Below are 22,638 nucleotides of genomic sequence, written 5' to 3'. Positions count from 1 at the left end.
ACATACCACCCCACCAACCTCTGGATCCAATACATCATTCGCCGACACTTCCACCATCTGCAATCCAACCACACCACCAAAGACATTTTTCCTTCCCCGCCCTTATCTGCTTTCTGGGGGGCAAGTCTCTCCATGACTCCCTTGTCCGGTCCACCGGCCCGACCACACCTGGCACTTCTCCCTGCAACTGCATGAAGTGTTACACCTGCCCCTACACCTCCCCCTTCACCCCCATCCCAGACCCTAAGAAAACCTTCCACATCAAACAGATGTTCACCTGCACATCTGCTAATGTGGTATACTGTATCCACTGTTCCCAATGTGGCGTCCTCTACATCAGGGAAACCATGTGGAGGCCTGCGGACCGCTTTGCGGAACACCCACACTCGGTTCGCGACAAACGATTGCATCTCCCAATTGCGAACCATTTCAACTCCCCCTCCCACTCCTCAGATGACATGTCCATTTTGGGCCTCCTCCAGTGCCACAATGATGCCACCCGAAGGTTGCAGGGACAGCATCTCATATTTGCTTGGGAACCCTGCAGCCCGATGGTATCAACGTGGACTTCACAAGCTTCAAAATCTCCCTTCGCCTGACTGCATCCCAAAACCAGCCCAGCTTGTCCCCGCCTCCCTAACCTGTTCTTCTTCCCACCTATCCCCTCCTCCCACCTCAAGCCCCACCCCCATCTCCTACCTACCAACCTCATACTGCCCCCTTGACCTGTCTGCCCTCCTTGGACTGACCTGTCTCCTCCCACTTACACTCACGTTTACTGGTTCCATCCCTGCCTCTTTGACCTGTCTGTCTCCTCTTCACCTATCTTCTTCTTTATCCATCTTCTATCCGCCTCCCCCCTTACCCTATATATTTCAGAATCCCCTTCCCCTCCCCCATTTCTGAATAAGGGTCTAGACCTGAAACATTAGCCTTCCTGCTCCTCAGCCTGCTGTGTTCATCCACCTCTCCACCTTGTTATATCAGATTCTCCAGCATCTGCAGTTTCTACTATCTCAGCCAAAGAATCAGTTGATTAGTTTTTCAGTCGTCCCATGACAAGTTGTTCTTTTTCAAGAGTCTAATGTTTTTGAGCATATAATGAGCTATTTAGATCTTCCACGCCCATTGAAGGTTTCCAAAATGACCTCTTGGAGAAAAAGAAAAACCATGATATGGATGCACTTCTAAAATATTGCTGGGAATATGAATCCATTTTGACCAGACAACATAATCTACAAGAATTAAATATGGTTAGTGGTTTTAGTGCAGTAGCCAGAATGTTGAAAGCAAGCAAGCAACCTGTTTGAGAAGTTTGGTCTGTAGCATCAACCATGAAAGCGTCCTGAATTCCAAGATCTCTGCAAGTCATGCAGAGTGAAAGGACGCTGGACGCGTGAATATAAGGAATAGTTTCTCAAAGATGCAATCAGAGTCTCTGTTCGGCTATAACCAGACATGTGCATTATACAGGCAGCAGTAACAAGGAGTGTGCCAGGGATTTGCATAAGCAGATACACAAAGTTTGTAGCAATCAAAACCAGGGTCAAGATTTAATGTGGAAGAACATTCAAACAGAAAGCAGATGAACTTGCTATATGGTACGTATAACACATTGTGCAGACCAAGTCAGGCAGTTAGAAATTTTTGCCATTGTGCGTATCATATGCCTGAACAAAAATTGGTAATTATAGATGAAGACAAAGTTGACATGGCACCCTGTGTAAACATCCTGCTAGTCATACTTTGTGAAGGACATATACGAAGATAACTGAAAATCAGGTACAACACACAACAGCAACATTAACTGCAGAAAATGGGCATTCCATCTCTTGCATTGTTACTTTCATAATTAAATATAACAAGGTAATTCTGTGTGACATCACCATTAACTTGGTGCTAATCGTGGACCAACTTTGTGTGCACAGCTCAACATTGTGACTATTCACAAGATCGTCACAATACCAATTGTAACAGAAAAAGTCAAGAGTACTTGTGCCAAGTCAGTCCATTCCTAACAATGAATATAGGCATTCAACCCTGCTGGATGTTGCAATGTTTGCATAGGGGAAAATGGTAGTGTGAGCTGGATGATTTGGAATTTAGCGTTGTTGTCCATTGCATACATCAGCACATAAACTGATCAAGTTCCATAATGTGAATGCTAAAGAAAGATGGCTATGTGGTGAAGCCCACGAAGCTACACATTTAAAGAAATGGCTGCACAAATTTCAGCAGTAGGGCACTTGAATCCCAAATTCACAGGAAAGGAATAGTTTCCAATCCTGATGCTAAGTATGGCTATTAGTCAATTAACTTGGCAAGGAATCTCAAGAAATCACTAATTTCAGAACACTATTTGAAAAATATTGCTTCCAGATTGTTTTTTGGTCTATCTATCCATCACGATCTGTTTTGACATTACATGAGCAGTGTCACAGAATATATTCCTGGATGTTTATATGTTACCGATGATATTGCAGTGATGGGGAAAAATGAACAAGAACATAAATGGAATCTATATTCACTGGTGGTGGCAGCTCTTGATGAAAAACATGTCTTCAACAGCAAGAACTGTTAGCTGAACGTAGATCAGGTCAACCTTTTAATCTCTAAGTTCAGCGTATGGGATCTGTCCTGACCAAAGCAAAATTGAAGATATCCAACAAATATATTCTCCTCATGACAAAGACCTATAGAAATGTCTACGGATATTTGAACTTTTGAGCAACATATTTCCAGCATTGCATGGTTATGAGAGCTCCTAAGTAAAGGCATCTGAGATGTATGACTCGAGGACCGTCAATACATGAATCACTCAAACAAGCTTTGTTAGCAGAAGCTTGTGTCTTTCAGCATCATGATCCATGGAAGAAGACAATCTGATGAGGAAGAGAAAGGAGTGTGCATCATGCAAGATGGCAAACCAATTGCATTTGGATCCAAAAATTTATTGCAAGCACAATCCCATTAATCCACCATAGAATATGAAAAATTAGCTTTGTATTCAGTCTTGAAGATCACATTTGTATCTCCTTAGTTTCCATGGTGAATTACTTGCCCATCACAAAGCACTGGAAATGATTTGGAGCTAACTAATGACAAATGCACCACTGCCTTCCACCAAGGGTACAGGGTAACAACTTTGACAGCTGCTGCAAATCTGGTAGCAAAATGTTACCTCAGACTACACAGAGCAAATTGCCAAAACTGAATAAGAATGCAGAAATTCTGTTATTATTAACCACTCCATAGTAGTGAATTTCATATTCTAAATACTCTCTCACCGAAATACCTTCCTCTTAGTTATTTATTGGATTTGTTAGTGGCAATCGTACATTTATAGGACTTAGTTCTAGTCTCTTGTGCAAGTGGAAACATCATCCAGAAGTCTGCTATCATCATCTTTAAGATTTCTAGCAGGTTGATCAGTTTTCTCTCCTCTAAAGCTTCAGCCACACACAATTTTTCTTGGTAGGTATTCTTTCTCTGTTAAAGATTTCTAGTCAGTACGTTTTGCACACAGCATCAGCTGTGGCTCAGTTGGTAGCTCTCTTTCTTCTAAGACAGTAGGTTGTGATATTTAACATAAAAATCAATATTGATGCATCAGTGTAGTACTTGAGGATTGTGTGCTTGAGGTGCCATCTTTCAATTGAGGCTTGTTATCATGTGAAGATGAGTGAATCAAATCCTCTCTTTTCAAATCCCCTGACTGGCTATAGCAAATGTTTTAAGTTCATTTTAGCATGCGTCTGTACCATTCTCCAATTTAAGTGTCATAGACCGTTTTCACCAGAAACAAAAAGCTACAAGGTTTCCTTGAATGAAAGAGCAGTTTTATTAGCTGCTAGCCCCTGAGGAAAATATAAAGATGAAACGTCACATACATATCCTCTGCGAAATCACGTAAGCACACTTGTGCAAATACATAAACACACTTGTGTGTGCAAATGTGCACATACATATACACATAGTTAAATGGGGATAGTGCCTTTGATAATAAGTGGTTGAAAATATTGCAGTTATCCTTTGAATTCTTGTGTTCTGATGTTTCTTTCTAATTGGTATTGCCACCAGACACACTTCCCTCCTGAGAGACAGAGAGCGAGTTCTTAGTTGGCGTTCAATTGCAATCAAAAATCCATCACTCTTTCTCTACGAAAAGCAACTCCCTGAAATAGCAATTCTTTGTGTATTCTGTTTTTCTGTAGGTGAGGTACCATCTGCAACTTGTGAACATTCTCTTAAAGGTGTAAATCAAAATAAGAGATGAAGACCTTGTTTACACCTTGGTTAGAGAGAAGCGGGTGCTTTCTGGCTGGTATAATCGCCTTTGATGAAAATATTAATTTCAGCCCATCCGTCTGTTGTCACATCCACTCGGTTTCTGTTGCCCATGACCATTTTAAGTCAATGTTTTTGGTCATTTTTTAAACAATTTCGGCCCATGAAATTTTAAGATATTGAATTCAAACAATGGAATTCAAGAACAAACCATTCTTAGCTACATCTTAATGGCTGACCAAGGCTCAGTTTTGCTCTCAGGTGGATGTAAAAAGTCTCGTAATAGTATTTTGTAGAAGACAGGGGAGATAACTCCAGTGTCCTGACCAATATTTAGCCTTTAATCAGCATTACAAAAACAGAATATTAGTCATGTTTACATTGATGTTTGTGGGACTTTGCTGCACAAATTCTCAGTGTCCTGCTTACTATATTATGAAAGTCACAATGCGGCAAAAGTAATTCATCGGCTGTAAAGATTGTGAGAAGTGCTATATAAATGTATTTCTTTTAAAAAGAATCTTAGTTTTCTTCCCCCCTTTTTCTCCCCAGGGTTTCTATATTGCTTTAACATTGAAGACCATAAATGTTAACAGTCCTTCCAGATATGATCAAACCATGGTTCTATGCCTATTTTGATTAGTTTCTCTGCTTTTCAATCCAACTGTTGAGGAATGACTATTTTTGGTTTGTTTACTGTTTATAGTTGGCCTTATCAACTAGTTCACTACCTTTCATGATCTGTTTGCCTGTACCACTACATCATTCCATACTTCTCCCTCATTTTTGACATTTGGATCCGAAATCTAACTGTGTAAGTGGGTGGGTTTTCAATGAGTTAAAATCTCACCCTAACTTTCAGGAATTATATGGCGTCCTTACTCTTCCAATCAAAATATATTATCTCCTTTATTGATGTGAAGTTCATTTGTTTTCAAGAAGAAGCTGGACATAGTTCTTAAGACTAAAGGGAGGCAATGGACTAATGATATTATCATTAGACTATCAATCCAGAAACTCAGCTAATGTTCTAAAGACCCAAATTCAAATCCCGGCATGGCACATGTTGAAATTTGGATTAAATTAAAAACTGACCTGGAATTAAGAATCTACTGATGATTTACTGATTGATATCCCAATTTTTCTTTTATTATTTAACCTTCTTTAAAATGCTTTTCGATGGTAACAGTGTTTCTCTTTGCCTTCCTCATTGATTTCTTTTTCTTGAAAAAAAATTGTTTGGTAATCGTAGCGTATTTCGTTTGCCATCTCGTTTTGTGTATTTCGTGAAATATATATTTCATCAGTTTCAATTTTCTCCTCCTTTATCTATGTGTGTTATTACTGTCTAATTTGTTCATTTAATTGAGGTATATTTATTCTAGATTCAATTGATCAGTTGTTTAAATGTATTCCATTGATTGTTTAATTTATTGTTTGTCAGTAAATGTTTCCATTTTTTTCCCTAATTTTATAATTGTTTCTTTCTTTCTCCTAAGTTATTACTAAAGTATTTGTCTTGCTCATATCCTTTTGAATTATTTACTTAAATCTTATTATCTGTGATTGTTGTTGCCTAGCTCTTCCCCCACACTTATTTCTGTTATCTATTCTGATTCATTTCCAATTTGTACATGTTTTTAACTTGGAAAAAATGCCTTTCAGTTAACAGATAATTATGATTCTTTTTAATATAAATTGTACTTTTCTTACATTGAAAGATTACTGTACATGAGTTTCTTTCCGTAATATAAGTTCCTTGAATTGTGCATTTTGATAAAACATGCTGTCAGTCTCCAGAACCTGTAGAAGCACCTTTTATAATTTAGACAATAAATTGGTAAAGTGTTTTGAGTTTAATATAAAGATGTGTCTGACTTTCATTAAACTTTTTGATGGAGTATCATGGGACACAGAAAATCTATAGATGCAATCAATCTGAACCCATTTGGATTCATTTGAAATAACTTCTAAACTGGTGTAAAAATAATGCTCTGCATGGTGGACAAAGAAGCTATCTGCAAGCACATTCCCATTAAGATGCATCTTTGTGCAACACTGTCAAAGGGAATATGCAGTTCGAGGAAAAGACTGTACACATTGCATGAAAGTTAAAGGGGATGCAAGTAGGCATGATCCAATATATGCCTGAGTGCTTTTTAATATGGCATGTACAAGCAAGCAATGGAGTCTAGAAGTGATCCAAAACTGGAAAAACATAGGTATTTGCTATTGGTGGCTTGTTGTTGGCAGCACTAACAAATCTTAAGAACAGTACAAGATGCCTTTTTCTAATTCTGAGGAATAGATACAATTGATAAAGGCTCTAATGAAGAAGAATAAACTGCCTGCAATCAGATAATTGTATGCCATTCCTTGCCTGAATGATTCGTCTGTATTGGTATAATAATGTCACAAGAAAACAAGTTTGCCATTCAGAGACCATTCACTTCCTCCACTTCCTTTCTTATGAAGAGTTATTAGCCAATTATGACTTTTTCATTGCATTTGTGTCCTACTTTCATATTTATTAAATGCATTATATCTATTTAATTGTGACAAAATTTATTTTGCTGTTTAAATCCATAAATTAAATGAATTAATGCTCTTGTTATAATGGCAGACAGTGTTATTTTATTGTGTCTGAAGTATTTTTCAATGCTGTTCCAACTAGGGTTTACTTTGTAAAATTTATCTCAGTTTAAAATCTGTCAACTTTCCATGAATGAAATAAAACACCTGCATTTAATCTAATAATCAGATTTTAATCCATAAATGATGTCGATCCTTGGAACCTAGAGCTTTTTGAATTAGTTAGCTGTTTATTTTGGTAATTCCAACAAATTTCAAATCTTAGAGGGCTAGACCACTTGTACTCTTTTACATCAGCTCACTGATTAAAGAAAAATCATACATCCTTTCCCGATCCTCCTGCTACATTTCTTTTCTGCTTTCCTCCCTTCCATTTTCCTCTTTCCTTAGACTTGCTTCTCTTCCTTATATTTTCGTCTCCATTTTCTGCTTTAATATTGTCCCTTTCCCTTTTCATTCTTCTATTCATTCTTCCTCCTCTTTACCCTCTTGACTTGCCCCTCTTATTCCTTGCACCCTCACCCCAATATGCACCAGGAGGCTTTCATTACTTTGACCAGCTCCTATACCTCTTTCATCTTTATGCCTCCTCCATTCCCAGTCCTCTGCTTTTCCCACACAATCTTGCTCGCTCTTCATTCTTTCTCTCTATCTCCCAATGTCAATCCTCTCTGAAATTGAAGTTTTTTTACCCTGAGATAAACTTGCAATCCATACCTAGATTGATAAAGAATATCAGAGCTTTGATATTTGTCAAATGCCTGCTGGAATTTCAGATTCATTTCATTCATCCAGCATGTTGTTTTATCAAAGAAATTAAGGATTTTAGCCGGGCAGGAATGGGCTGGAGGGGCTGAATGGCTTTATTCAACCTGCTCCTACATTCCCCACCTGAATGTTCACTTCTGTCGATGGTTAATCCAACTACTTGTACAGGATAACCTAGATGTTTCCCTGACACTTAATTCTGTTATTTTGTGCAGAATGGATGTAAAACTCATACATAGTTTGTTTGTTCCATGTGTCTGCTTAGTTGTCCTTTTTAAACATAGAGACCACATTGACCTGTAACTCATCAGTGTCCAGTGATTTCATTTAGTAATCTGAAATAAATAATATCTATTCATTGGAGAGATGTTATCCTCTGGCATTTTTACCATAGTCATTAATTTTGTCTCAAAAAACTTCATTTGGTAAAGGTACATAGCCCATGTTTTCCCTTGTAATAACTTGAAGGAAATACTCAATTAGAATATGTATTCTCTTTTGCTCAACCTCTGTTCAAAGACAGTTTGCATCTTTTATGATTCTCTTCTTTAAATGTTCTGTTATTGATTAATACAGAAAGAACTTCATTGTGTTTCACATCAGCAACTATTATTTTCTAAATTTCTCTTTCCCTTGTAATTACTCTTTCCATTTATTTCTGCCCGTTCTCTATTACTTCCATTGAACCCTATCCCCCTTCTTTCCTCCAGAATTGGGCAAAGGCCATATTTTGCCCTTTATGTTGCATTTGATTAGTTAATCAGTTTAGGGATAATTCATTCTTAATCTGTTTTAATTAGTTTCAACTATGTATTTATATTTTGTGCTGAATTTTATGTATGTAAAGGAGCTCTGGATGTTCTCTATTGAAGTGTTGAACAGCCCATAGTTAGGTTAGGTTAACATAGTTAGATTACTCCTTATTTTGCTGTAATTAGCCCTTCAAATATTGTGCCTACATCCTGGTATTTTTGATGTGTTTCTGAGGAAGAAGGGGAGAATTAGATTAATGTATTAATGCGATGGGGTGCCGAGGTTCCTATTATCACCAAAAACTGATGTGTCCCTACAATTCACATTAGAATTGCACACTTTCCTGATGAATGGATCTAAATTTGCACAGGACATGTCTTGTAGGAATGAAGCGTTCTGTTCTTGCACGGTCACCTGATGAGATTTTTTTAAAAATATTTTTCATGACACACAGCAGACTACCATCTGTACAATTAAAACCTTCAGTGCATCTAACTGTTTAGTATATCTTCCAAAACCATTAGTGCACACAGGTGTATTGTTGGCGTTTAAAATTAAGCAGCTATTTGGGAAAATATGGGACTTCTTCAGCAAGGCACATAAAATGTGATGGTTTTTTGTCTGTTCACTTCCATCTTTCCTCCACCAATACCCTTGGAAGGCATTGAATTCCAGCATTCTAAAGGTGGTACAGGATGTTTGATTTCAAACTGCGTAGTGGGAGTTCCCGAATGTAGGCAGAGTGCCACCAAAACAAGGGTGAAGGCACTGAGGCAGTCCTGTAGCCAGGGCTAGCCTCACTGCACTGGTCTGGCACTGTTGAATGTGAATTTTTAAAAATACAATAGAACTGAAAACAACCTCCAGGCATCACACCTGCCAATCCATTGGGACAATTAGACATAGGAGCTAAAGTAGGCATTCAGCCCACCAAGTCTGCTCTGCCATTCAGTGAGATTAGAGATGATGTGATGATAATCAATGCCATTTTTCTGCCTTTTCCCTCATGACCCTTAATTCCCTCACCAATTAAAAATTTGTCCAACCCAGCCTTGAATATAGTTAACGACTCTGCCTCAACAGCTCTCATGGTAAAGAATTCCACAGATTCACAACCCTCTAAAAGAAGAAATTCCTCCTCACCTGTATTCTATCTGGTTGACCCCTTACTCTAAGGCTGAAGTGGATAAGATCCTGAGTAGCCTTGACAAGATCGATTATGGAAACGATATTTCATGTCATGGGTCAATCCTGAACTAGGGGGTTTTGTTTGAACGTTAGAGGCTGCACTTTTAGAACAGAAATGGGAATCTTTTTCACTTGGAGAGTTGTACACCTTTGGAACTCTGCCTCAGAAAGTGATGGAGGCGGGGTCATTGATTATTTTTAAGATAGACGTGAATAGATTCTTGCTGAGCAAAGGAATCGTGGTTTTCAGGGTTAGATGGCAATGTGGTATTCGAAATACAAATGGATGAGCAATGACCATGTTGGATTTAGAGGCTGAATAGTCTGAAGTCCCAATTTCATATGTTCATGTAGTGATTGTGACAGGAGAGCCAGCTGGAACCACTTCCACCTGACCACTTCAGCCATTTCCATCATTATCGTTTTGTCATCGCAAAACTCTGAACCCAAGTCTCATTAAGCTATGCAGCATTTTTAAACCCTTAAGTGGATTTAAGCATCACTAACAACATCAGTATATGTTGAACATTTCTACTTACTTTGAGAAGGTGGTGATCTGCCTTCTTGAACCATTTCTGTTATGTCATGTAGAATAGGAGCTCCAGAATTTTGACCCAGCGACAATGAATGAGTGGCAATATAGCTCCATATCAGGATGCCATATGGTTGAAGAGGAATTTGAAGATCATGGCATTCCTATGTATTCACTACCCATGTCCTCTGAGATGACTAAAGATGTATTTTAGAATGTGCTATCCAAGAAACCATGGCGATGTACTGCAGTGCAATTTGTATCAGATACAAACCGCTGGTTTTGTTTGCTAATGATGGAGGACATGAATGTTTAAGACGCTGGATGGATTCGGCTACTTTGTCCTCAATTGCATTTACTTTCTTGAACATTGGTGGAGCTGCAGATGGGGATGCCACAGCAAGTAATAATCGAGTAATTTCCCTGGTTGGTAATCTTCCTGGATGATCTACCTGTCTAGTGCTTTGTCTGAAATTGGTCACTTCAACATGACTGAAGGTAAAACCTGGATCCTTATGTAACTCCAAACCATTGTGGACAAGAATAAAGGAACTTATACTTTTCATGACATCAAAATGTACTGTCTCACTTTATTACTACTCAAGCACGTTTGCAGCATTGTCACTGCTGCAATCTTATTTTAATAATCTTTGCAAGCCTTTACATTTGAGTTTGATTTGTTTTACAGGCCTGATGAAATAAGGAATTATACATATCTTTAATTATGCTCATTATCAAAAGCTTTATTTTGTACCCTACTCAATTTTCTTCCTCTGCATCAGACTTGAAGTGACAGCAATGAAAGATGCTTAATTTATTACTGGTTTTGAGGTTCATATTTCAAAATATTGGTACATGGATGGTTATTACTTTTTGAAGGATTTTCTCTCAAAATAAACAAGGAAACAACATCAGAGAGTCTTTTGAAACAGTGAACTAATTCAGTGTTTGTCAGAGAAGGAGTGATAGCAAATCTCCTGTCGTCTTAATGAAAGGGTGTCGCTATAAAGTGGTGTTTAGAACAGGTAGAGTTAACATGTTAGGCCAATAGTTTTGCTTTCAGTTTAAGTACAATTTTCTTCTGAATTTCAAAATTTTCATTTGAGTTCAGAAGAATCCCATACAGGCAGTTCTGATATAATGTGAGCATTCCATTCTCGTGCAAACTTGCATTATAAGAAAAATGCACAATAACCACATCATTTGAAGTGGTGGGGATGGAATCGCATTATAACCAGTGCAGGTAAGGAAAGTTCACACTCTACAAATTGCATTCTATAATTCCTCAATCATGTTAAAACCAATTTGCATTGAAGAAACATGCATTGCATCAAAATCAACTGGATTGAGTTTAGGAGTTAGTTCCCTTTTTCACCTAGAACAAGAATTCAGTGAACAAGTTAGCATAGTAGTAGGATAATTTATGAAACTTTCAAACTGTGGGAGAGTTTGATTACAAATCTCCAGATTATTAGAACTAAGAAAGTTTAAACTGCCAGATTTGTGAAAGTTAACATTAGAAAGGACTCATTAAATTGTTTCCACAGTCCAATGGAAAGAACGTGAAAGAAGTCAGTTAAATGCTGAGTGTTTGAGATATGCAATGTAATTTCTCCAGACATAAGTCTTTGTAACTGAGCATGTCAGGAAATGGGTTGAAATATTGCTTTGTCATGTGTTTGGAGATCATTCTACATGTCATTAGTATTTGGATAAGCTAACTTTTCTTTATAAACCTTTGTTCTGCTGTTAAAGATGAGTTACTGCCTGAGTCAATATGACTCAATGATGAGCCACCATGCTAACTATTTAAACAAAAACAATTATGAAGGCCAGATTTCATTCTGCGATCTGACTTCTCCAGTATTATCATCACCTGGAGTCAAAACAACATTAAATATTTCTTTGTCTGTATTCTGATCCGCAGAGCAAACTTTATATGGATGGATTCAGGAGTTTAAAAGAAGGAGAGCCTGTGGAATTCACCTTCAAAAAATCTTCCAAAGGCCTGGAGTCAATACGGGTAACAGGACCAGGAGGTACCCCTTGTTCAGGCAGTGAGAGACGGCCAAAAGGGAAGACTGTACAAAAGCGGAAGCCAAAGGGAGACCGGTAAAATTATTACTTGTGTTATTTGTAGTCAACTTGAGTGCGATATGATTTCTAAACTGTTGCACAATTAAATCAGAAGTGTTGATTATAGCAATCCTCTTTTGCCGAATTGCCTGCGTACAAATCGGATTTTCCCAATTTTCCTTAAGAGAAAAGAATTCTCTAGCTACACCAAGAAACTTGCACCGTAATGCTGCTTTCACAGTTAGGTAATTCTGCAAAGTAATTAATGCCATTTTTATTCAGCTGATGTTTGCTCAGTGTCTTCACTCAGTGAATTCTGTTTGTTCTGTTCCAGCCAATTTCAATTTCTGGTTGTAAAATTTGCATGGAAAATTTCCCACTTAAGTTTAATGAGCTCAAAAAGTTCGTTTGACAGAAGAAATTCTAGACGACCATCCTCCTGAACTGTAGCACTGTATTTATATGTTGTCTGGCCAGTTGGGCTATATTTGAAATGCTGTGGACCCTAATAAGGTTATAATATTAGTACTGGACACCTGTGCACCTGCTGTTCTAATTACAGTTACAACACTGGCATGTACCCAACAATGTGACAAATTGTCCAGGTATGTCCTGTACATTCAAGCAGGACAAATCCAATCCAGCCAATTACCACTCCATTAGTCCCCTCTCCATAATCAGTAAAGTGGTGGAAGGTGTCATCAACAGTGCTATCAAGCAGCATATGCTCAGCAATAGCCTGGTCAATCATGCTCAGTTTGGGTTCTGCCGTGGCCACTCAGTTCCAGTAAAGCCTTGGTTCAAACCTGGACAAAAGAGCTGAATTCCAGAGGTGAGATGAGAGTTACTGCCCTTGTCATCAAGGCTGCATTTGACGAAGTTTGGCATCAAGGAGACCTAGCAAAACTGGAATCAATGGGAAATGGAGGCAAATTCTTTGCTGATTGGAGTCAAATTTGACACACGGAGGATAACTGCAGGTGTTAAAGGTCAGTCATCTCAGCTCCGGGTCCTCTCTGCAGGAGTTCCTCAGAGGAGTATCCTAGGCCCAACCAGCTGCAGCTGCTTCATCAATGACCTTCCCTCCATCATAAGGTCAGAAGTGGGGATGTTCGATGATGCTTGTACAACGTTCAGCACCATTCATGTCACCGCAGACACTGAAGCAGCCCATGTCCAAATGCAACAAGACCTGGACAATGTGCAGGCTTGGGCTGACAAGTGGCAAGTAACATTGCATTTCATAATGCTAGGCAAAGACCGTCTTCAATCAAAGACAATCTAACTGTCATTGCTTGTCATTCAATGGTGTTCCCCCAATATAAACATCCTAGGGGTTTTATCATTGCCTAAAAACTCGAGTGGACTCACCATATAAATACAGTGGTAACAAGAGCAGGTCAGAGCCTAGTAATACTGCAGTGAGTAGCTCCCCTCTGACTCCCTGAAGCCTGTCCACCATCTACAAGGCACAAGTCAGGAATGTGATGGAATACTCCCCACCTGCCTGGCTGATTTGATTTGTTTTGGTTTATTAATTGTCATGTGTGCCTAAGTACAGTGAAAAGCATTAATTATGAGCAATACAGGCAGTCATAGTAAGCAAAGACATATAGATCATAGGGTGAAAAAAAAACTTGTAGGCATACGGGTTATGTTGCACAGGCTATATTCAAAATCAGAGAGCCCATCCATCAGTCTAATAACAGCTGGGAAGAAGCTGTTCCTGAAGCTGCTGGTGCATGTCGTTCAAGCCTTTGTATTTACTGCCGATGGAAGAGGTTGTAGGAGAGCAGTACTGGGGTGCGATGGGTCTTTGATGATGTTGGCAGTCTTTCTGTGGCAACGAGCTGTGTAAATGGACATGATGGATGGAAGGTTGAGTACAGCTTCAACAACATTTCAGGCTCGACTCTGTTTAGATCAAAGCGGTCTGCTTGATTTGGCACCACATCCACAAACATTCACTCCCTCCACCAATGATTAGTATCTACAGGGTGTACTACGGAAACTCAACAAAGATCCTTAGCAACAGCTTCCAAGCCTGTGGTGACTTCCATCTAAAAGGACACAGATAGCAGATTCATGGGAATTACCACTACCTGCAAGTTCCCCTCCAAGTCACTCACCATCCTGACTTGGAAATATATCACTGTTCCTTCATTGTCACTGGGCAAAAATCCAAAGGGCATTGCGAGTCACCCAACAGCACCTGGACTGCAACAGTTCAGGAAGAAACTTACCACTACCATCTCAAGGACAATGAGGGACAGGCAATAAATGCTGGCCAGCCAGCAGTGCCTACGTCCAATGAATGAACAAAAAAAAATTAGTGTTCTTTTGGTTTTCTTAAAATCTAGAGCTGATTGTTCCATTTCAATGTCACCAATATTTTGTCTGGAAGTAAAAGCTACTCTGTAACCGTTATCAATGGTCATAAAAACTCGCCTGATTGACTAATGTCCTTCGGATAGCAATGACCATCTTCACCTGATCTGGTCTACGTGCGAGTCCAGAGTGACACCAATGTCATTGACCAGTAACTGCCCTCTGATTTGGCCTTGCCACTACTGCATGTCCCATGTTAAAATTTTTAAAAACACCCCCCGATTCTTATGACTAAATATCTGTGAAACACCATGACTGTCAATCTGTTTTTATGGACTCTATAATGGATTTTTTTAAAAAGAATCTCAAGACCTGGCCATACGTTTACTTTGATTCAAAACCTTAAAATTGTTGGAAACTAGGACATAGTTGCCTTCTTTAAAATACAGCTTTATGTATCATGTAGTCATAGAACATAGAACATTACAGCACAGTACAGGCCCTTCGGCCCTCGATGTTGTGCCGACCTTTCATACTGATCTCAAGCCCGTCTAACCTACACTATTCCATGTACGTCCACATGCTTATCCAATGACGACTTAAATGTACCTAATGTTGGCAAATCTACTACCGTTGCAGGCAAAGCATTCCATTCCCTTACTACTCTCTGAGTAAAGAAACTACCTCTGACATCTGTCCTATATCTTTCACCCCTCAATTTAAAGCTATGCCCCCTTGTGCTCGCCGTCACCATCCTAGGAAAAAGGCTCTCCCTATTCACCCTATCTAACCCTCTGATTATTTTATATGTTTCAATTAAGTCATCTCTCAACCTTCTTCTCTCGAATGAAAACAGCCTCAAGTCCCTCAGCCTTTCCTCGTAAGACCTTCCCTCCATACCAGGCAACATCCTAGTAAATCTCCTCTGCACCCTTTCCAAAGCTTCCACATCCTTCTTATAATGCGGTGACCAGAACTGTACACAATACTCCAAGTGCAGCCGCACTAGAGTTTTGTACAGCTTCACCATAACCTCTTGGTTCCGGAACTCAATCCCTCTATTAATAAAAGCTAAAACACTGTATGCCTTCTTAACAGCCCTGTCAACCTGGGTGGCAACCTTCAAGGATCTGTGTACACGGACACCGAGATCTCTCTGCTCATCTACACTACTAAGAATCTTACCATTAGCCCTGTATATTAGCCCATAGTCATTTTACTTTTCAGTCAAACATAGAGCTGTACAGTATGAAAACAGACCCTTCACACCAACTCATCCGTGCCAACCAGATTTCCGAAATAAATCTAGTCCCATTTGCCAGTATTTGGCCCATACCGTTCTGAGCCCTTCCTATTTATAAACCCATCCAGATCCCTTTCAAATGTTATTCTTGTACCAGCCTCCACCACTTCCTCTGGAAGCTCCTTCCATATATGCACCACGCTCTGTGTGAAAAAGTTGCCCCTTCGGCCCCTTTTAAATCTTTCCACTCTCACCTTAAACCTGTGACATTTAGTTTTTGACTCCACCATCCCAGGGAAAAGACCTGTGTCTTTCTACCCTATCCATTGCCCCTCCTGATTTTGTAAGCATCTTATTAGGCACCCCATCGGCCTCCGATGCTCCAGGGAAAGTAGCCCCAGTCTATTTGGCCTCCCCATGTAGCTCAAACCCTCCAACCCTGGCAACATCCTTGTAAATATTTCCTGAACCTTTTCAAGATTCACAACATCCTTCCTATAGCAGGGAGACCAGAACTGAATGCAGGACTCAAATAGTGGCCCTACCAATGTGTCCTGTAGAGCCACAACATGACCTTCCAGCTTCTATACTCAATGCACTGATCAATAAAGGCAAGTCTACCAAATGACGTCTTCATTATCCCATCTACCTAGGACTCCACTTTCAAGGAACAATGAACCTTCACTCTTTGTTCAGCAACAATCCTCAGGACTTAAGTGTATAAGTCCTGCACTGATTTGCCTTTCCAAAATGCAGCACCTCACATTTATCTAAGTTAAACTCCATCTATCACTCCACAGCCCATTGGCCCTTGTGTTCAAGATCCCATTGTACTCTGAGGTAATCATCTTCACTGTCCACTACACCTCCAATTTTGGTGTCGTCTGCAAACTTACTTACGTTAGCTCCTATGTTCACATCCAAATCATTGATATAAATGACAAAAAGCAGTAGACCCAGTACCAATCCTTGTGGCACACAGCTGCTCACAGGCCTCCAGTCTGAAAAGCAATCCTCCACCGTCACCCTCTATTTCTATCTTTAAGCCAGTATTGTCTGTATTCCATATGATCCAACCTTGTGAACCAGTCTACCATGAGGAGTCTTGTCGGATGCCTTACTGAAGTCCATATAGATCATGAGCACCACTCTGCCCTCATCAATCCTCCTTGCTACTTCTCCAAAAATATGCAATCAAGTTAGTGAGACACAATTTCCCACAGACAAAACAATGCTGACGATCCCTAATCGGTCCTCGCCTTCCCAATACATGAAAATGCTGTCCCTCAGGATTTCCTCCAATAATTTGTCCACCCTGATGTCAGGGCCACCGAGCTACAGATCCCTGGATTTTCCTTACCACCTTTCTTAAATGGTGGCACCACGTTAGCCAACCTCCAATCTTCCGACACCTCATCTGCAGCTATTGATAATCCACATATCTCAGCAAGGGGCTCAGCAATCACTTCCCTAGCTTCCCACAGAGTTCTAGGATATATCTGATCAGGTCCTGGGGATTTATCCACCTTTATGCATTTTTAGGAATCCAGCACCACCACCTCTTTAATGTGGACATTTTTCAAGACGTCACTATTTATTTCTCCACGCTCTCTAACTTCCATAACCTTCTCCACAGGTAACACTGATGCAATGTACTCATCTAGTATCTCCCCAGTCTCCCACATTTCCACACATAGGCTGCTTTGCTGATCTTTAAGGGGCCCTATCCTCTCTCTAGTTACTCTTTTGTCCTTAACATATTTGTAGAATCCCTTTGGATTCTCCTTTAACCTACTTGCCAAAGCTACCTCATGTCCCCTTTTTGCCCTCCTGATTTCTCTCTTAAGTGTACTCCTATTGCCTTTATACTCTTCTAGGGATTCACTCGATCTCTGCTGTTTGTGCCTGACATACGCTTCCTTCTTAGTCTTGAGCAAAACCTCAATTTCTCCAGTCACCTAGCATTCCCTACACTGATCAGCTTTACTCTTCACCCTAACATTATGCCACTGGACCTTTGTTATCTCATTTTTCAAGGCTCCTCAATTTCCAGCCATCCCTTTACCTGCAAATATCAGTCCCCAATCAACTTTTGAAATTTCTTGCCTAATACCATCAAAATTGGCCTTCCTCCAATTTAGACCTTTAGCTTTTTGATCCATTCTATCCTTTTACTTCATTATTTTGTTTGTGCTCACTGGCCCCAGTGTGCTCTGCCACACACACTTCAGTCACCTCCCCTACCTTATTTCCCAAGGAAGTTTTTTGCACGTTCTCTAGTCGGTACATTCATATCCTGAATCAGAAAATTTTCTTCTACACACTTAACAAATTCCTCTTCATTGAAGTCCTTAAAACTATGGCAGTCCCAATCAATTTATTTTTCGTTGCATCTTGTATCGATATTTGATCTTTTGCTTCCAGTGCTATGGTTTGCTGTTCTTTTCCAGGCTAAGATTGTGTCCATGTATACCTAATTGAAACAACAAATCTCTAAATGCAGAAATGTTCGTAGTTGTTCTCAATATTGTTATATCTATCCATTTGTTCTCTAAAGCTTCTGTCAAATTTATGGCAGAAATTTGAGGAATGATGCATTGACATTATATTACCAAATGATTTTATGTGAACCCTTCAAATCAACTAGGATTATTTTAAGAGGTGCTCAGGAGAACCAAATAATGCTGCCAAAATATTGAAACTTGTATTGTAGCTTCTCTTGATGTTAAACTTGTAAAGTAAATCTGCCTCCTGATAGGAGCCTTACACTGTTTATCTCCAGAGGCAAGTCTAATCTCTACACTGCATTCACCTACAATTTTTGAAGATTTTTTCAACTTCATTCACATGTTGTGAATGTTGCTCACTGGGCCAACATTCACTGCCGTCTCTTGTCGTGTTTGATAAGGTGCTGGTGAGCTGTTTTCTTGAACTGCCACAATCCATTTTCGGTATGCACACCTACAGTGTTTCCAAGGAGGGAGGTCCAGGATTTTGACTCCGTGGCACTAAATGAACAGTGATTTATTACCGAGTCAGGATGCTGAGTGGCTTGGAGGGGAACTTGCAGGCGGAAACAAATTTGGGAAGCTCGAATTCCAACATTACACCTGAGAAGTACCTATATAGAACATAGAACCGCAACGGGCCCTTTGGCTCACGATGTTGTGCCGAACATGATGCCAAATGAAACTAATCGCTTCTGCCCTCACTTGGTTCCATATCCCTCTGTTCCTTGCATATTTGTGTCATTATCTAAAAGTGTCTTCAAATACTCTTATAGCATCTGCCTCCACCACCACTGCATTCCGGACTCCTACTACTCTGTGTAAAAAAACTCAACTCTCACATCTCCTTTTGAACGTTTCCCCCTAACCATAAATGCATGCCCCCTAGTTAATTTTAGACATTTCAACTCTGGGAAAAAGATTCTGACCGTCAGCCCTATCTATGCATCTCATAACTTTATAGATTCCTATCAAGTCTCCCCTCAGCCTCCACTGTTCAAGAGAAAGCAACCTGAGTTTTTCTAGCCTTTCCTTATAGCGTATACCCTCTAATCTAGGCAGCATCCTAGTAAACATTTTCTGCACCATCTCCAAAGCCTCCACATCCTTCCTCTAACGTACATTACTGAATTGAACGCAGTACTCTAAATGTGGCCTAACCAAAGTCTTATAAACCTACAACACGACATCCTGACTCTTGTACTCAGTTCCCTGATCAGTAAAGACAAGTATGCCATATGCCTTCTTTACCACCCTACCTACTTGCGTGGCCACTTCAGAAACCAAAATGAGTCAGGTGAAGAATGCACTGGGTCTATTTGTAAATGAAGTTCCAGCTGGATTGTTGCGTGAAGGGGAGCAATTTTAAGTCTATCTTTGGGAAAATTGAGTAGTTAAGCAATGCGAGACAAGCACTGTCAAGTGAGAGCGTATGTTGGGCTAGCAAGGACCCAAGTTATGATCTCCTTAGGAGAAATTTTGACAATTCCTTGTCTGCTGACACACTGAAAACAAACACCTTGCAATGTTCTGTATGAAATGATAGAATGGCCTTTTTCTTCTTATGGATTAGCCTGCCAGAAATGATTGTATTGTTTTAGAATGGGAAAAACAAAAAACTTAATTGAAAATTCCTGTGCCATATTCACCTAAATCTGTGGACCGTGAAGACAGACACGAAAAGATACTTGTTCCAAGAAGCAAGTGCTTGGGTCTAGATGCCCGACCTAAGAACACTACCTAAACACTGTTGAGTTAATGAAAGAAAAAATGACTTGCATTCATACAGCCCCTTCCATAACCTTACAATGTCTTGAAAAACTTTACAGCCAATGTAATAGTTTTGATGTAAAGTAATTGTTGTGAGGTTGAAAAATGTGGCACCCCATTTGGAGAATGGAGATTATTTGCCTTGCTGACATAAGTTGTAGGATAAACAATGGTCAAGATACCGAGGAGAACTCCCATGCTCTTTTTGAACCAGTTCCAGGGGATTGTTTTAGATTTACCTGCGGGGTCAGAGGGAGTCTCAGTTTAGCCTTTTATTACCCAATTCAATCAAAAATGTAATCTGTGATGCGGTAGAGATGGAAATGCCTCTCCATACTCCGCCCCACTACCCATTCTGTTTGTAAGTGAGAGTATCTCAATTACTTATTTTTCTCACCTCAACCTCAAGATGTTTGCTCATGCTTTAGCTCCTCTAACCCATGCTCAACATACACGCTCCCCAACCACTCCCCAAGCCAATTCATGTGTCAGCTCACAACAATGGTTCGTCATACCCTACATGCCAGATCATGTTTCTCCCTCTCTCTCTCTTTTACCACAACCCTCCACCCCGTCTCACCCAACCTCGAACAACTATCTCCAGTAGCACCTCAAAATTTCCTTGCTAACTCATGGCACTTCAATGTCCATGCAGCCACCGTGCAGTTTCTACAAAATAATGAACACTACAGTATTGATGCAAGTGCGCTTTAAAAAAGCAGTTTTATCATTAGCTGAATGTTTATTTACACCAGAAAAAGAGATGTTTAGTGCTTAAAATTTGAGATATTGATATTTAACAGGGCTGGATATTTGATACTTGTATGACAACAATCTTTTTTTTTAAAGAAACTTGCGCGTGTGCTTTTAACAGACCCACACATGGGCCATTGTTATTGTAGTGTTGATTAGTATGTACAGAGTATATGCTGATGAATGGGCATGGGAATGTTGCCTTGGAGGTTAAATAGTGCCATTTGGATAGGAAGAGGGCATAATTTGTTATGGTCGGGGCACGTAAGACGTTATCTTGCAAAAGATTCCCAAATCTGGACTATAGTCCACGGCTGCTGTAAGGGAGCCATGAAACTAGCCTGAGAGTGGGGTGTTAGAAGATGAAATAGAGTGTGCCAGGTCAGAAGTAGACCAGGCCAAGCGTGCATGGTGCAGGCTCCCTACTTAGACTTTGGCCCTATCAAAAAATTGGAGCCTTGGTGAATCAGGCCCAGCATGTTTAAATGGCTTCAGAAATTATGGTTCCATGACAGTGTGGCCCAACATTTCCAATTGCAGATCTTTCATCAAGACTTTCTGATACTACTGAGGAATAACTGATCTATCTAAGGTGCCATCTTTCAAATGAGAGATTAAACCTCTCAGCTGAAAATAAAAGATAATATTTTGAAGTGCAGGAAAGTTATCCCAGATGCCCTAACTGATGTTCATGCCTCACCTGTTCTGGCTTTGCTGTTTGTGGCAGCTTGCAATGTGCAAATTGGTTCCTATGTTTACATCATTACAACAGTAACTTTGCCCCACTCTTGACGTTAGAAGAGTCCATGTTTACATCATTTGGTGTGACCATGGTTTTCTTTCCTCAGGCCATGTGAAAAGTGTTTCTGATTCCTGCGAGTGATTTTCCCAATGGAATTCTAAACTCTGGAGTCAAGTTTAAATGGGTGGAGATGGCAGCACTGTTTGGGAAATGGTCACACATCTGCCATTTTTGCTGAAATAGCTAACAATTGGCCAGAGATTAGTCTTACCATCCCAATGAGGACTGTGGTTGTGTTCTGCAGACTGGGACCAATCAGAGATATTTCAGGTGGAAAGTGTTGCCAGGATTATTATGGTGCAAGTGAGGTAGGAGGCCCTGAACATTAGTGTCCTTGGCCCCAGGCTTCATCTGAAATTTAAAATAATGGCCTTTGCTTTTGACAGTGCAACTTTTTTCGGCAGACTGTGGCCACGCTGAATCCAGGCAGAGACGCTAAGGATTCCTAAGTCTGTTTGAAGTATAACCAAGGATTCACAGCCCTCGGGACATAAAACCTTTTACTAATCTTGGTTTTAAATGGATATACTCCCATAAGAAGAAACATCTCCTACATTCTTCATACCTAGTCTGTCAATACTTCTCAAGATCTTTGACATTTCAATACAGTTACATCTTAATTTTCAAAGATCTAGATTTAAGCCTAGCCTGCTCAACAAGTCCTCATAGACAACCCTCTCAATCCTGGTATTAGTTTGGTAAACCTGCCTGAACTGCTTCCAAAATATATACATTCTTCCTTTCAACAAGGTGATCAACATTGTGCATGCTACTTCAGGAGCAGTCTGACCAGTGCCCTGAAGAGTAGAAGGGAATAGAACAGCCTTTATTGTCATGTGCGCTCAATGAGTGCAGTGAAAAGTTTGTAATGTCCACTGTCTGCACCATCTTAAGTACAGAGTGCCTAGGTGCAGATATTTTACTGCTTAAACCCCTCACATTGTCACATGCCCTGCCTATGCTGCAACAATACAATGGCTTTGAGACCTGTATTTTGCCCTGTTCATTTTTAAAGTGAGGTTTTAAGACAGAGGTGATG

At 39.9% G+C, this 22,638-nt stretch overlaps 1 protein-coding gene across 5 annotated transcripts in view; it reads left to right on the top strand.

The window, feature by feature from the left end:
* Positions 1-22,638, top strand: part of LOC125452223 (protein lin-28 homolog B-like) — a 258,127-nt gene that overhangs the window by 149,256 nt on the left and 86,233 nt on the right. For all 5 annotated transcript variants that reach the window (XM_048530383.2, XM_059645259.1, XM_048530380.2 and 2 more), the window contains one exon: positions 12,048-12,232. In XM_048530383.2, coding sequence (XP_048386340.1) covers positions 12,048-12,232 — 185 coding nt within the window. The remainder of the gene's footprint in view (positions 1-12,047; positions 12,233-22,638) is intronic.

This window comes from Stegostoma tigrinum, chromosome 4 (genome assembly GCF_030684315.1).
Source record: "Stegostoma tigrinum isolate sSteTig4 chromosome 4, sSteTig4.hap1, whole genome shotgun sequence".
In the NCBI taxonomy this organism is placed as follows: Eukaryota; Metazoa; Chordata; class Chondrichthyes; order Orectolobiformes; family Stegostomatidae; genus Stegostoma; species Stegostoma tigrinum.
This window is presented reverse-complemented; position numbering and strand designations above follow the sequence as displayed.